This window comes from Limanda limanda, chromosome 20 (genome assembly GCF_963576545.1).
Source record: "Limanda limanda chromosome 20, fLimLim1.1, whole genome shotgun sequence".
Lineage (NCBI taxonomy): Eukaryota > Metazoa > Chordata > Actinopteri > Pleuronectiformes > Pleuronectidae > Limanda > Limanda limanda.
The window spans coordinates 2,662,760-2,675,432 of record NC_083655.1 but is presented as its reverse complement, the minus strand read 5'-3'; the positions used below and the strand labels follow the sequence as shown (position 1 = coordinate 2,675,432).

At 47.7% G+C, this 12,673-nt stretch overlaps 1 protein-coding gene across 1 annotated transcript; it reads right to left on the bottom strand.

The window, feature by feature from the left end:
• Positions 1–1,258: 1,258 nt before the first annotated feature.
• ptchd1 (patched domain containing 1) lies at positions 1,259–12,393 on the bottom strand. Its single transcript, XM_061094332.1, has 5 exons — positions 12,046–12,393; positions 6,665–7,379; positions 2,828–3,249; positions 2,504–2,632; positions 1,259–2,359 (listed from the first exon to the last, which is right to left on the bottom strand). Exons 1-5 carry the CDS (start codon positions 12,391–12,393, stop codon positions 1,259–1,261), a joined length of 2,715 nt encoding a protein of 904 aa, XP_060950315.1.
• Positions 12,394–12,673: the final 280 nt, after the last annotated feature.

Sequence of the window (12,673 nt, the reverse complement as noted above, 5' to 3'; positions counted from 1 at the left end):
ACATCGTGTTTACACAACGTTAATGTTGCTGGTATTAATAGCATCATGTTACAGTAGGTTTATTAATGTTATTTATTACGAAATTGCTGATGTCAGACGCACGCCCATCTGCAAACCAATCCACGTAAAGAATAGATGACGGCAAGATGTTTGTATGTGACACACATTTCATAAAATCAAATAAAATCTCATTAGAATCATTAAAACCCAATAAATGATTTAGACAAAACACCTTTTCATCCAAAAATACAAGATTGTTCAAAACATCACAGCTGAAGAGGTGTCTTCAGTTTGCATCACACTGACCCAGGGTTCGGTTTGTTTGCAGTGAGAAAACACACTGTTCTGAGTTTTGGACCAGTTACAGGAAGTTGAGATATGATTAAATAATAGAAGAAGAGAAAGATGAGGAAGTGTCTCGCAGGATTGTTTCCATTGGTCACCAAAGACAACATCATGTTTATACAACGTTAATGTTGCTGGTAGTAATAGCATCATGTTACAGTAGGTTTATAAATGTTATTTATTAAAAAATTGCCGATGTCAGACGCAAACCCATCTACAAACCAATCCACGTGAAGTATAGGTGACGGCAGGATGTTTGTATGTAAATCATATTTCATAAAATCAAATAAAATCTCATTAGAATCATTAAAACGCAATAAATGATTTAGACAAAACACCTTTTCATCCAAAAACATAAGATTTTCCAAAACATCACAGCTGAAGACCAAGTTTCCTTCATTTGATTTTATTTGTCCAGAATTAAAGTAGAAATACTGGAGTTATACAGATGATTGCCTCATGTCGTTGTAGCTGAACTTGTGCAACTTGATAATGTGGACAGAAAGCAGGAGCCAAACAATGTGATCGGATACAAAGCAAAGTTCTGGAGACGAGCGAAAAGTGCAACACTTCCTCTGTCGTCGGGTCACATCCAGGGGGCGTGACCTCGGCCCATCCTCCACTCCTGATTGGCTACTTAAGAAAACAAGCCTCATTAACATGCCACACAGCGCTAGCAACAAGCAGGTAACCATGGATACACTGCGCTGGAAACCTGTCTGTTGTTTTACTGGCCTCCTACTCTCCTTCACTTCCCTCTCGACCTTCACACTCTATTCTTCCTCCCAGCGCTCTCCTCCGTTTCTTCCTCTCTCCATTCTTGTCTGCAGTGTGCAGTGGCGGCTACTACAATCAACCGCTCGCCAGTTGCCGTGGCAACCGGGGGCCTGAAAAACACAACACCGCCGTGTGATCAGACTGTGGTGATCTGGTCGACCACTCGTGTGCTGTCGTTCATCTCCACACACTCCACCTCCTGTCTCGGCCCCTCCCCTCCGGGCCCTTGGCCCTCGGTCTTGGAGGGGGGCAGGAAGGTGAGGAGCGTGGGCAGGAACGCCAGCGTGTGCAGCGCCGAGCATCCGGCCGTGAGCGTGAGGCAGCGGAACAGTGTGTGTGTGAGGTTGGACCGCACGGAGCCAACCGGCACCAGGGCGGCGCCGTAGCAGATGAGCGTCTGTAGAGAGGGAACGCCGTGTCTCTCCAGCGCCACTCTCACCCAGCGAGTCCTGCTCTCGCCCCGGCCCGAGGCGAAGCCACAGAGGAGGGGCCCGCTGCAGTCCGCCGAGTGACCCAACGCCGAGATCAGACACAGCACGGACATGCAGTCCAGCTCCACGCCCCACAAGGTCATGAAGCCCAGCACGCCGAACTGCACGGAGAGCAGGGTGAGGCCCAGCCAGACGGAGACCAGCGGCTCCACCACGGCCAGCGAGGACAGACCCAACAGGAAGAGCACCGCCAGCAGTGAGTGTCTGAGGGGCGAGCTCACCGCCGCGGCGTAGCGGTCCAGGTAGACAAAGGAGGGGTTGAAGATCAGGAAGCGAACGCGCGAGGTCAGTGACAAGCGCCGCAGCGTGTCCAGCAGCACCGACATCTCCTCGCGCTTGTTCTCCGTCGTCTTGGCCACCAGGAAGATCCTCGACGCCGCCACGTCCGGCTCCTCCCCCTGACCGCGCTCGGCAAATATGATGTCGTCGGCGAAGTGGGCGAACTGCGGCTCGTGGAGGAAGGCGTGGCGGAGCGTGTGGGTGAAGTTTTCCCGCGGCTGGCTGGTGGACAGGTTGCGGTCCGACAGGTAGTTCAGGTACGCCTCCAGCCAGCTGATCCTCTGGAAGCCCTTGGCGTATTCCAGCAGGTCCCGCTGCACCGAGGCATTCCAGTAGGGGGCGCTTTCGTAGATATAAAATCCAATGACGGGGGAGTACGAGCTGAAATACCGCTGCTGGGCACGGGTGTACAATACGGTCGTTGTATCCATGGCAACCAGCGCACTGGGGTCCGAACCCTGCGTCACCTGTTGACGACAGAAAGTGTTAGTGTCAGACTGAGGAGAACATTTCTGATGATGTGTGTGTGTGTGTGTGTGTGTGTGTGTGTGTGTGTGTGTGTGTGTGTGTGTGTGTGTATGTGTGTGTGTGTGTGTGTGTGCGTGCTTCACCTGCAGAAAGCCCATCAATCCAAAGGAGATGTAAACCAGGTACAGCAGAACCACAAAGGGTTTGACGTAAGTGTTTGTGATCCAGTCTCCATAGCAACGCCTCACGCACCCCAGCAGGAGGTGCGAGTCCTGAGGATGAGGCTCGGCGCTGAGCGTGGTCTGCGTGTGAGCGGCGTGGGAGGGCGGATGGACGTGCGTGGCGTTCTCCACATGTTCGTGTCCGTGTGAGTTGTGGTTGTTCCCGGTGTGAGGGTGCGTGTGTGCGTGCGTGTGCGTCAGGTTGGGATTGGGCGGGTGGGCGTGGCTGTGGGCGTGGCTGTGTGCGACCCCGTGTGGCGCGTTGGTGGTTTGGGTCTCGTCCTGGTAGCGGGTGTACATCAGACACCGGTACCAGGCCGGTTTAGAGTCCAGCCGGTCCGGTTTGGGGACTCTCCGGCAGAAGCAGCCGTGTCGGTATCCCGTCTCCAGGTAGCCGGTGAACACCAGGCAGGAGCTGTAGAAGGACAACATGTAAACGTAGCTGATGGTGACGGCTAAGGCGGCGGTGCGGCAGAAGAGTCTGACGGCCTCCATGTTGGTGAGCGGCGAGGCGGCCAGGCCCAGGGTCATCAGGTGGAGCATGGTGGAGCCGGAGAACCGCAGCATGACGTCCTCGAAGACGCTCGCCACGCGCTCCTTCACGTGCTGGTCCTCCCGGGTCCGTCTCCACGACGACAGCATCTCGAAGGAGCCGAAGAGCCCGTGACCTGACGGCAAACAGAGAGAGAGAGAGGGAGGATTCATATCGGAGGGTTGTGCTTTATTACAGATGTACCCAGACGAAATTACTCAAGGGTGACTTTTATGTATTTATAATTTTAAATCTGCACATAATCGATGTTTTTATAACAGGAGCTGATAGAATTAGAGTTAAAGAGATTATCCTAATCCATCACGGGGAAGGAGACGGGCGAAACGAATTTCCGAAGCCACCGGACGAGCACTTTGGACGAAGAAAATCATCTCCTAACGTTAAATGGAGTCACGCAGCGAAAACTCAATGCAAAGGTCCATGACTTTGCAGTTTCCCTCAGAGCTAACAAGCATTTTTGATTCTTTAAGCTCATTGACTCACAGACTGGAGTAACTCGTATTTAGATATGTGAACCCAGCACCTGCTTCCTGACAGTTGATGCAGCTTTAAATAACAACTTAAAGATTTGTTAAAGGCATCTCTGCATTTCCTTGAAGAGGAGCAGCTGCTTGATCCAAAACACGTCGCTAACTGATGCTACGCTAACCTCAATGTTCAACGTTTCTCTCCAAAGCACACACTGGATTTGTGCGAATAACAAGACAAAATAAAGCCTAAAAATCAAGGTTTTTCCTCAGAAGCCTCGGCGCTATAAATCCGAGCTTATTTCCAACCAACCCCATTTCTTTTTATTGATCCCATTTGGCCTCGTTCTACGTAGCACGTGGAAGTGGAAGTGGAACTGAGCCTGTATTTTATATGTCACATCTCAACTGTAAATATGTGAAACGCCAGATTAAGATACATTTATTTATCCCACACACATGCACAGACATGCAAAGGCACACTCATGCAAGGGGAAATTTAACCTCTGCTTTTAACCCATCTGGTGCAGGACACACAGAGCAGTGAGCAGCCATGTACGGCGCCCGGGGAGCAGATGTTGGGGCAGTAAGGTGCCTTGCTCAGGGGCACTAGACAGGGTAGGGAGAATCCTCTTGGATTTTTGGACAGATCAATCCAGGTTCGTCTTTTGTTGTGGATTCCAACCAGAGACGAACCAGAGACCTTTTCTGCCCATAGTCCAAGTTTCTGCCACTAGTCCACCGTCTATATAGATATAGATGTTACATATACAGATGTTACACACCATGGAAATGCTGATTTCTCCTGACTTTGTGGATGTTAACCATTGCAGCAGCAGCAGCATAGCAACACAACTTATTCCCAGTTCTACATGAATAAAGCTAAAGGTTTTGAAACCTATGCATTGATGAATATACAGATGTACAGCTTCTAACAGGTAACATCTGGAAACGTCACTGCTCATTTGCCGGTCGACGCCGCATCTCCTGTAAAGACGTCCACTCTCATGTGAAGGCACATACGTGTCAATATGCATGAAGCAGATGTTTTTTAATGGTTGCCTCGCCGGTGGTTGCCATGGCACCCGTGAGTCACCAGTGACACAAGTACCTCCCCCTCCCTCCTTCTCTCTCTCTCTCTATTGACCTCGTCCATGGCAAAACACTTAACACCTTAGCAGAGGGCTTAACATAACAACACTTCGGGCGTGGGTGCAGCCGAGGAAGTCTGCAGATCTGTGGCGCGTGTGCAAAAGAGCTGGATCTGCCTCGTGAGGTAATTCATAAAAACAAAAAGGTGCAACTCGAAATGAAACAACAAATACAGACCAACGAGTCATCTGTGAACGTGGGATCACTGCAGAGTTCGGTACGAGGGAGGAACCGTTGTCTTTGCGATCGATACACGGCTCCACCCCAGTGAGGATTTTGATTGAAAAACTCGATTTGGGCTAAAAACCGGCTGTGAGTAGCATCACCATCACTATCATTTGACATCGGACACAAACCCCGAGCAGCTCCAGCCTTCACTTTAGAGACGATAGTGTGATATATGTGTTCAATAATTAAGTTATGACTCCCTCAGAAGGAAAAAGGATTCCCCACCCGGGCTGCGGTTTAACCATTCACCACATTAACGTCTATTTATGTTGGAAACAAGCTTTGCAAATTAATAAGTCTTAAAACGCGTCTTCATTTACGACCACGTCTTATTCTTATCCTTCACAGTAATCCAGCACATTTGTCCTTTTTTTCTCTCCTCACACTTCCTCCCACCTTTTTCTTTCTGCCCACCGGCATTATGAAAAATCCCCGCCCCCCCTCCCACCCCCCCCGCTGTCTGCTCGTCTTCCTCCTAACTTCATTTTCTGCTCAGAGAACCTGTATCTCAGGAGTGATATTCCATCAAACCCCCCTCCTCTTCATCTCTTTTCCGCATGTTTCCTCCGTTCACTCTACGGTTATTTTAAGCCGGTAACAGCAGCTTCTCCTCCTCCACATTACACAGTAATTATGGTATAGACTACATGTGTGCATTAGCAGCTACACACAGCACATCCCAGTGTGTAGTATTTATGCACCGAGATAAACTGCCTGTTCTCCCTCACATGCGTTTCCACTTTACTCCTCTTTTGTTCACATTTTAATTACTGCATCATGACTTCTTCTGTCTGCTGTTTAAAAGCAGTTTATATTAACAAAGCCAATTAAAACATATAAATATATATATATAAATTTATAAATCTTTATTGTTAACATCCATGTTTATTTAACCTGGTGATATCTTTCTCAGTTCATCATTTATACAGCTGCAAATCAATAACTGAATATAAGGAGCCATCCCTGAGTAATATCCCTCATTTTCTATTCATGACAGATACTGCAGCCAGCCACCAGGTGATTGAGACACTTTGGCTTCACTTTTGGAAGATGTCCATCTTTATATTCAGTCTATAGGAGAAACCCATTTCATTTAATTTAAGCGTGGATCTGCACAATGTTGCAAATGGGGCTAAAGCTTTTTTAATTTATGTAGCACTAAGAGTTATTGCCTTTGACAAATATGAGCTTTACTGAGTCCAACTCTGGTTGTAGAGGCTTGGACGGCGTTCACAAACCAATTTGTCATGTTGCTGCAGATAGAAACATCAAATTATAACATTTAAATCACTTTGTTCTGAAAGTCAAACCAGGCACAGAGTGGAGGATCTTCTGCTCTGGATTGGATCCAACTCAACCACTTTGATTTTTTAGAACCTTTCCAGTTTGAGCTTTCTCTCCCTGTCAGAAATCCGGCCTCCCCCTCACCGCCTCAACCACTTGTCAGTCACATTGATGATGTGTCGACTTTGAAATGGCGTTCCGCCTGAGGCTGGCATCTGCAGGACCCGTCACAGGTGCTGAGAGAGCCGACCACAGACAGTCTGGGACTTACAGACAGAACCACAGTCGCTCTGTCGTGTAGCAGCTTCGCCTTTCTGTGATTTCTCTCTTTCACTTTTATGTCGTTGTTGCTTATTTATTTATTGTTTAACCATCAGAAAATATCCGTTTGAAACTCACCCAGCATGACGAAGGGGATCCCCAGGTACGTGGAGTTGTAGGTGGCCCCGGTCAGGTTCAGTATCCCAGCAGCAGTGAGGCCCGACAGTGTGATGGACAGTAAAGCCAGGAGTCCCAACCAGGGTTTGGACCTCACACAGTCCCTCATCGAGCAGCAGAGGACGGCCAACACGCCGCACGCCCCCAAGCTGACCAACAGGGGGCGATGTGCCAGCACTGAGGAGAACTGGAAGTCTGTCCTCAGAGAAGAGGACGTGGAGGGGTAGAGCCCCAGCTTGGGGTGCAACGCCCCAAAGTGCTGCAGCTCTGCACAGAAGGCCTTCTCCCATTGGCCGGCCACCCGGTCCATGAGGCCGCCTCGGGCTTGGAGGTAGTAGGTGAGCTGCAGCGCCCGGGCAGAGCGCACGCCTTCGCCTTTGCCCCCCGTCCCCAGACCTCGCACCGCCCCGCTGGGACCCCACCCCTGCACCCCCCCCAGCTGGTGCCCGATGTACGCCTGGCGCCCGTCCGCCAGCTGCGTGATGGGGTACCGCAGGACCGGGGCGGAGGTGTTGGAGCTGCGAGCGGACTGGATCTCCTCCATGGCGCGGATGATGTCATCGATGATGCAGACGTTCTTGTCGTCCGGGAGGCAGAGGTAGGAGAAGGAGTAGTTGAAGCTGTTGAGGCCTGAGGCCGGGACCGTCACCTGCATCTGGTAGATCCGCCTGTGGAGCTGAAGAACACACACACAACAAGGAGGTTCATTAAGTGAGCTCAGCTTCCTGGAGCCTAATTCCATCTGGATAAAGTGCAACAGGCTTAAAAAGAAAGATCCATGAAAGGTTCTCTCTGTGCAAAGGGAGACGACTTTGTGTATTTTGACTTTGCAGGTGTTTGTGTAAAGGACGTCTGTGGAAATGTGTGTGTTTGTCTGTGTGTCTTCACCCGACAGCAAAACAATAGTGGTCTCTGAATCCTCCTCCGTCCACCGAGAGGACAGCAGTGCCAGCATCCAGCACAGAGCTGGTTACTAAGCAACAGGCCTGATGCCAGTGTCTGCCACAGCCAATATGGGTGGCTTGTTGTGTGTGTGTGTGTGTTTGTGTCGTGTGTGTGTGTTGTGTAGTGCGTGTGTGTGCAGGAAAGTCAGTTAAAATTGATTTATTTTGAAAGTTACTTCCTTGAACCACCCTGTCCTGATGTTGTAAGATACAAACGTTGATAAAATTGTTCATTTAATTTGAATGATTACGATCTTTCGTTAGTAGCTTCCTGGTACCAGCCATAAAATTCCTGGACATGAAATGCGATGATATTGTTTTTCATATAGGAAGAATGTAACAGGAAATGTTTCTGCTCAGACTCGTTCACAACAACAGGGAAAAGACCCAACACTGCACACAACACATGCTAATGATATAATAAAATGATTTTAACAACCTTGTAGCTGTTTGGACTTTAAGGGTTAGGGAACATTTGTTTAAATGTGAATATTTTATATAAAAACATTGAATGCAAACTGATTTTACTATGATCTATCTCAATAGTTACCAGAACAGTTTACTTAAAATCCCCAATGTGCACCTCATGGTTGTCATGGAAATTATTAAATCTAACTGTTCTCTTTTGAAATGTAACACAAACATGTTGTTCACATAGCTATGCTCAAAGTACAGGTGGAATGACCTAAAGAACATCGGTATAAAATCTAAGTAATGTTTGCGTCTGCCTGATACCAGTAAATGTCTGTTTGTTTGGCCATGGATGAACTTGATACTATTTGATGTTCCAAATGTCTATTCCCTCAGGAGAGGAGGATGACTGTTGCCTCTTTTCTGATAGGTTCCAACCACTGAACTCATGATGTTCGCGTGGTATCGGAAGATGATGTAGGGACCGTCAGATTGTGTATTTAAGACAGCCTTCCTCTCAGCCAAATTGTCAGACCTTCAATACCTGCAATGGTGTTGAAAGCTCTGTCCCACTTGGCCAAGTGCTCGCTCAGAAACTCTGTTTGTGTTCAACTCTATTCTCTGTAAATTGTTTTCTTTACCATTAATTAAATACTTTGATATCATTGAATTGATCACTCAGTCTGATGGTCTATTTCCTCACCTGGGAATTAAAACAAAATTCCCAGCACAATGGTGGCGCTACAGGAGGAGTGAGGTGAGGACGACAGTCAGCCATGACTGTGACTGCAGTGTTTTATGGGAACAGCTGTGGAGATATTTCAGTCCGGTACAAAGAGACCAATAAAAAACACTGCTGCAGTAACCGAGGCCCTGATGTTTGTTTGTGTGTCTTCACGTCACATTAAGAGAAATTTAACACGGCTTTCTAATACAATGGAGACGTGTGCAGGCAGCAAACATCTGTCTGAAACATCTGCAGCGAAGGCCCGAGTGTTTCCTGCTTGTTCAAAAAGCATCTTCAGACTCACACGGCTGCACAGACACTAATCAATGATGCACAGAATAAATAACAGAAGAGGAGGACATGTCTGTGTCTTCAGCTCGGCCGAGTGCAGTCAATGGTTGTGACTCACAAATCCTACTATTATTTCAAGAGCTGGTTTCACAGCTCATGCAACCGCAGCTGCAGCAGCTTCCTCTGAGAGCGAGCGCATGCAACAAGTACCCGGGCAGAGAGGGGCCGCTGAAAGGCATTCTGGGAAATAAAAAGAACTCGCACCCTGCAGTAGACCAGGCAGCGGAGACAGAAGATGAGAAGGGATAACAACAGAAACAATGTAAGGTTATATAACAGTGGATGTTTCTCTTTCAGGCACCAACCTGCTTCCTCTCTCTGTGGCGGTAAACAGAGCCTTAAAGCAACCGGGCTCTAAGTGTGGCAGTCCTCCGTGGACCGGCGCTGTTTACTTAAACTGGGTCACGATAAAGCATCTTTCAGGCGTGCACCGGAGTCTGGAGGTTTTCCAGGACTTTTTCCTGCCAACCTCCAAGTAAAAAGGGCTGGAAAATGTCCAAGTGAGCCCATGTGAGAATAGTAGGGCCGAGGATGAGGGTCACGTTGAAGGAAGAAGATTTCAAAAGTAGAAACTTACGACAATAAATTCGTAATATTACAAGAATATGAATTTCTAAGTCTTCCCGGGCGCCGCCCCTCATCTGAATGTTCCAGACAAACCTCTGGAATATGTCTGGACTCAATTTTCCAGAGTTGATGCCTGAAAACAGCTAAAGAGACCCATGGAAACACAAGCTCCACATTAGAGCTCCACATTAGAGCTTTAAGACTCGGGCCTGTTAGTCAGCACGCTCTGATTACAAACTCATAACTTCATCAAATCTTTTGACTAATTGCTCCAGAGGTGTCGAGCTTCTCCTCGTAAATCAGCCATAAGAAGACCGGCGTGGAGACAAGAGGCGTCTGTGCTCCTCTTTGTAATTAAAATGCTCCGCTCCATAACTTTTGAGGTTGTCTGGGACGCTTGGAACAGGACGCCGGCGTTACGTTTAATCACCGTCAATCAGCGAGGACGGAGAGGAAGACACGTCCACCGGGTTGGTGCTCGGGGCCGGCAGACGCTGACCTTCGACCCCAGTGTGTGTTTATAATGGTTTTTTTTCTTACAGCTTGACTGGAGTTTTGATGTGACGTGTTTTTTATGCAACTTAAAGAACTAAAGTGGCAGATTGTCCTCCTTCTGCAGCGATGCGTGGATGGAAGCAGCCCCTGGGACCTTCTCCAGGGAACTTTACAGTCCTCAAATCACTGATTAAATGTGTGTGTGTGTGTGTAGTTGTCTGAGAGAGAGAGAGAGAGGGAGAGAGAGAGAGAGAGATGGTGCATGCCCTACAAACATTACCTCTTTGAAATAAGAAACAAAGCAATTTAAAATGTGAAAATTATATTTTGAAGCTGCTCCATTTATAATTTTGACTCTATTTGATTTTAATACGAGACTTTCTACACATGATGTTACTGAATTAGGCTAATTATATTTTATATGTTTTTCAGGACCAATATCCATTAAATACCGTTGACTTTATAGAAATAGTTTGTAAATGTGTCTTTTTAAGTCCAGATTGAAAACAGAAGTGCCTTCATCTCAACTATTTAACTAAATCTAAGGTCAAACCATCTTTGCATTTTATTTGACCGTTTGTTCTTACAGCTTGACTGGAGTTTTGATGTCACGTGTTTTTTATGCAACTTAAAGAACTAAAGTTGGAGATTGTCCTCCTTCTGCAGCAATGCGTGGATGGAAGCAGCCCCTGGGACCTTCTCCAGGGAACTTTACAGTCCTCAAATCACTGATTAAATGTGTGTGAGAGAGAGAGAGAGAGAGAGAGAGAGAGAGAGAGAGAGAACTGAGACGTTGACTTTATAGAAATAGTTTGTAAATGTGTCTTTTTAAGTCCAGATTGAAAATGTAAGTTCCTTCAAGACAACTATTTAACTAAATCTAAGGTCAAACCATCTTTGCATTTTTTTTGTTATTTTACATATTTCAATTAACTGGTTTTTTTACAGGTTTCTCATTTAAAATGTCTCTGACCTCTTTTGTTCTTCTGGTTTTAACTTTCTTTAACCTCCTTTCTGATTTTAACCTGATTTATCTTCTGCCCATGGTCGTGCAGTGCGCGTGCACGTACCTTCAGGATGGTCTCCAGGTGACCCGGGTCACCTGGATAAGGTATATAAGATAAGGCTATAATTACAATTTATATGTTTTTCAGGACCAATATCCATTAAATACCGTTGACTTTATAGAAATACTTTTAAAATGTGTCTTTTTAAGTCCAGATTGAAAACGGAAGTCAATCAATTAATCAATCAAATTTTATTTGTATAGCCCACATTCACAAATAACCATTCGTCTCATAGGGCTTTAACATGGTGAGACATCCTCTGTCCTTAACCCTCAGCAAGAGTCAGGACAAACTACTAAAAACCCTTTTAACAGAAAAAACTACTAAAAACCCTTTTAACAGGTAAAAATATGTAGAAACCTCAGAGAGACACATGTGAGGATCCGTCTCCCAGGACGGACAGAAGTGCAACAGATATCAAGTGTAGAGGAGAACATCATCAGGATTAAAGTTTTTAGCAGCATTGATGAGGGTAAACATTTTTGAAGGATAACTTCAATACTATATGTCAAGTAGTCCTGCTGCATCATAGTCTGTGATCAAGTGGCTTCATCTCAACTATTTTACAGAATCTAAGGTCAAACCATCTCAAACCATATTTGACTGTTTCACATATTTCTATTAACAGTTTTTTACAGGTTAATCATTTTAAATGTCTCTGACCTCTTGTGTTCTTCTGGTTTTAACTTTCTTTAACCTCCTTTCTGATTTTAACCTGATTTATCTTCTGCCCCTTGGTTCTACCTGTGTCTGTGTCGTGTCTGCAGGTCGTGCACGTACCTTCAGGATGGTCTCCAGGTGACCCGGGTCCAGCACGCTGCCCTTCCGGCTTGTGACGATGACGCGCCCGTACCTCCCGGGGGTCTGCAGGTCCGAGTAGAGGGCGTGCTTGGACCGGTTCACCGGGAACAGGCTGTCCACCAGGTTGCCCTCGATCTTGGCCAGGCTGTGCTTGGGAGCGAGCAGGTCCTCCACGTCCTCCTCCACCCGGTACCGGCTGAAGCTGGCGCCCAGCAGGATGGACAGGAGCACCGGCGCCGAGGCGAAGAACACCGGGTGGCTGGCCACGAACCGGCCCAGCGCCCGGAAGCAGGTCCGCAGGCCCGAGTGCAACACCTGGCGCAGCATCCTAGCGCCCGGCCGAGGCTCGAGCCGCTCCCACCGACCGGAAAGCCCCGGAGCACCGGAGAGCATCAGGGGCCGCCGGACGCATGGGGGGGGCTCCGTGGCTCTCAGGGAGGAGAGGTGCCGCCGGGTGGTGGCAGGAGGAGGTGTCCCCGGAGCAGGAGGTCAGCAGCCGGGGAGAAGCCAGCCCGAGATCCCCGGGGTTCTCTCATCCGCTGGAGGGACACAGAGGAGACAAGAGAGCGTTAGAGGACCCGGGGTCTGAGCAACATGTACCGGGGTC

Excerpts from the sequence above, each read along its gene's own strand:
- ptchd1 (XM_061094332.1), bottom strand. The coding sequence starts at position 12,393 with ATGCTGCGCCAGGTGTTGCACTCGGGCCTGCGGACCTGCTTCCGGGCG. Across the intron at positions 7,380-12,045 it reads ACCTGGAGACCATCCTGAAG|CTCCACAGGCGGATCTACCA; the intron begins GTACGTGCACGA and ends TGTGTTCTTCAG. Across the intron at positions 3,250-6,664 it reads GATCCCCTTCGTCATGCTGG|GTCACGGGCTCTTCGGCTCC; the intron begins GTGAGTTTCAAA and ends GTTTGCCGTCAG.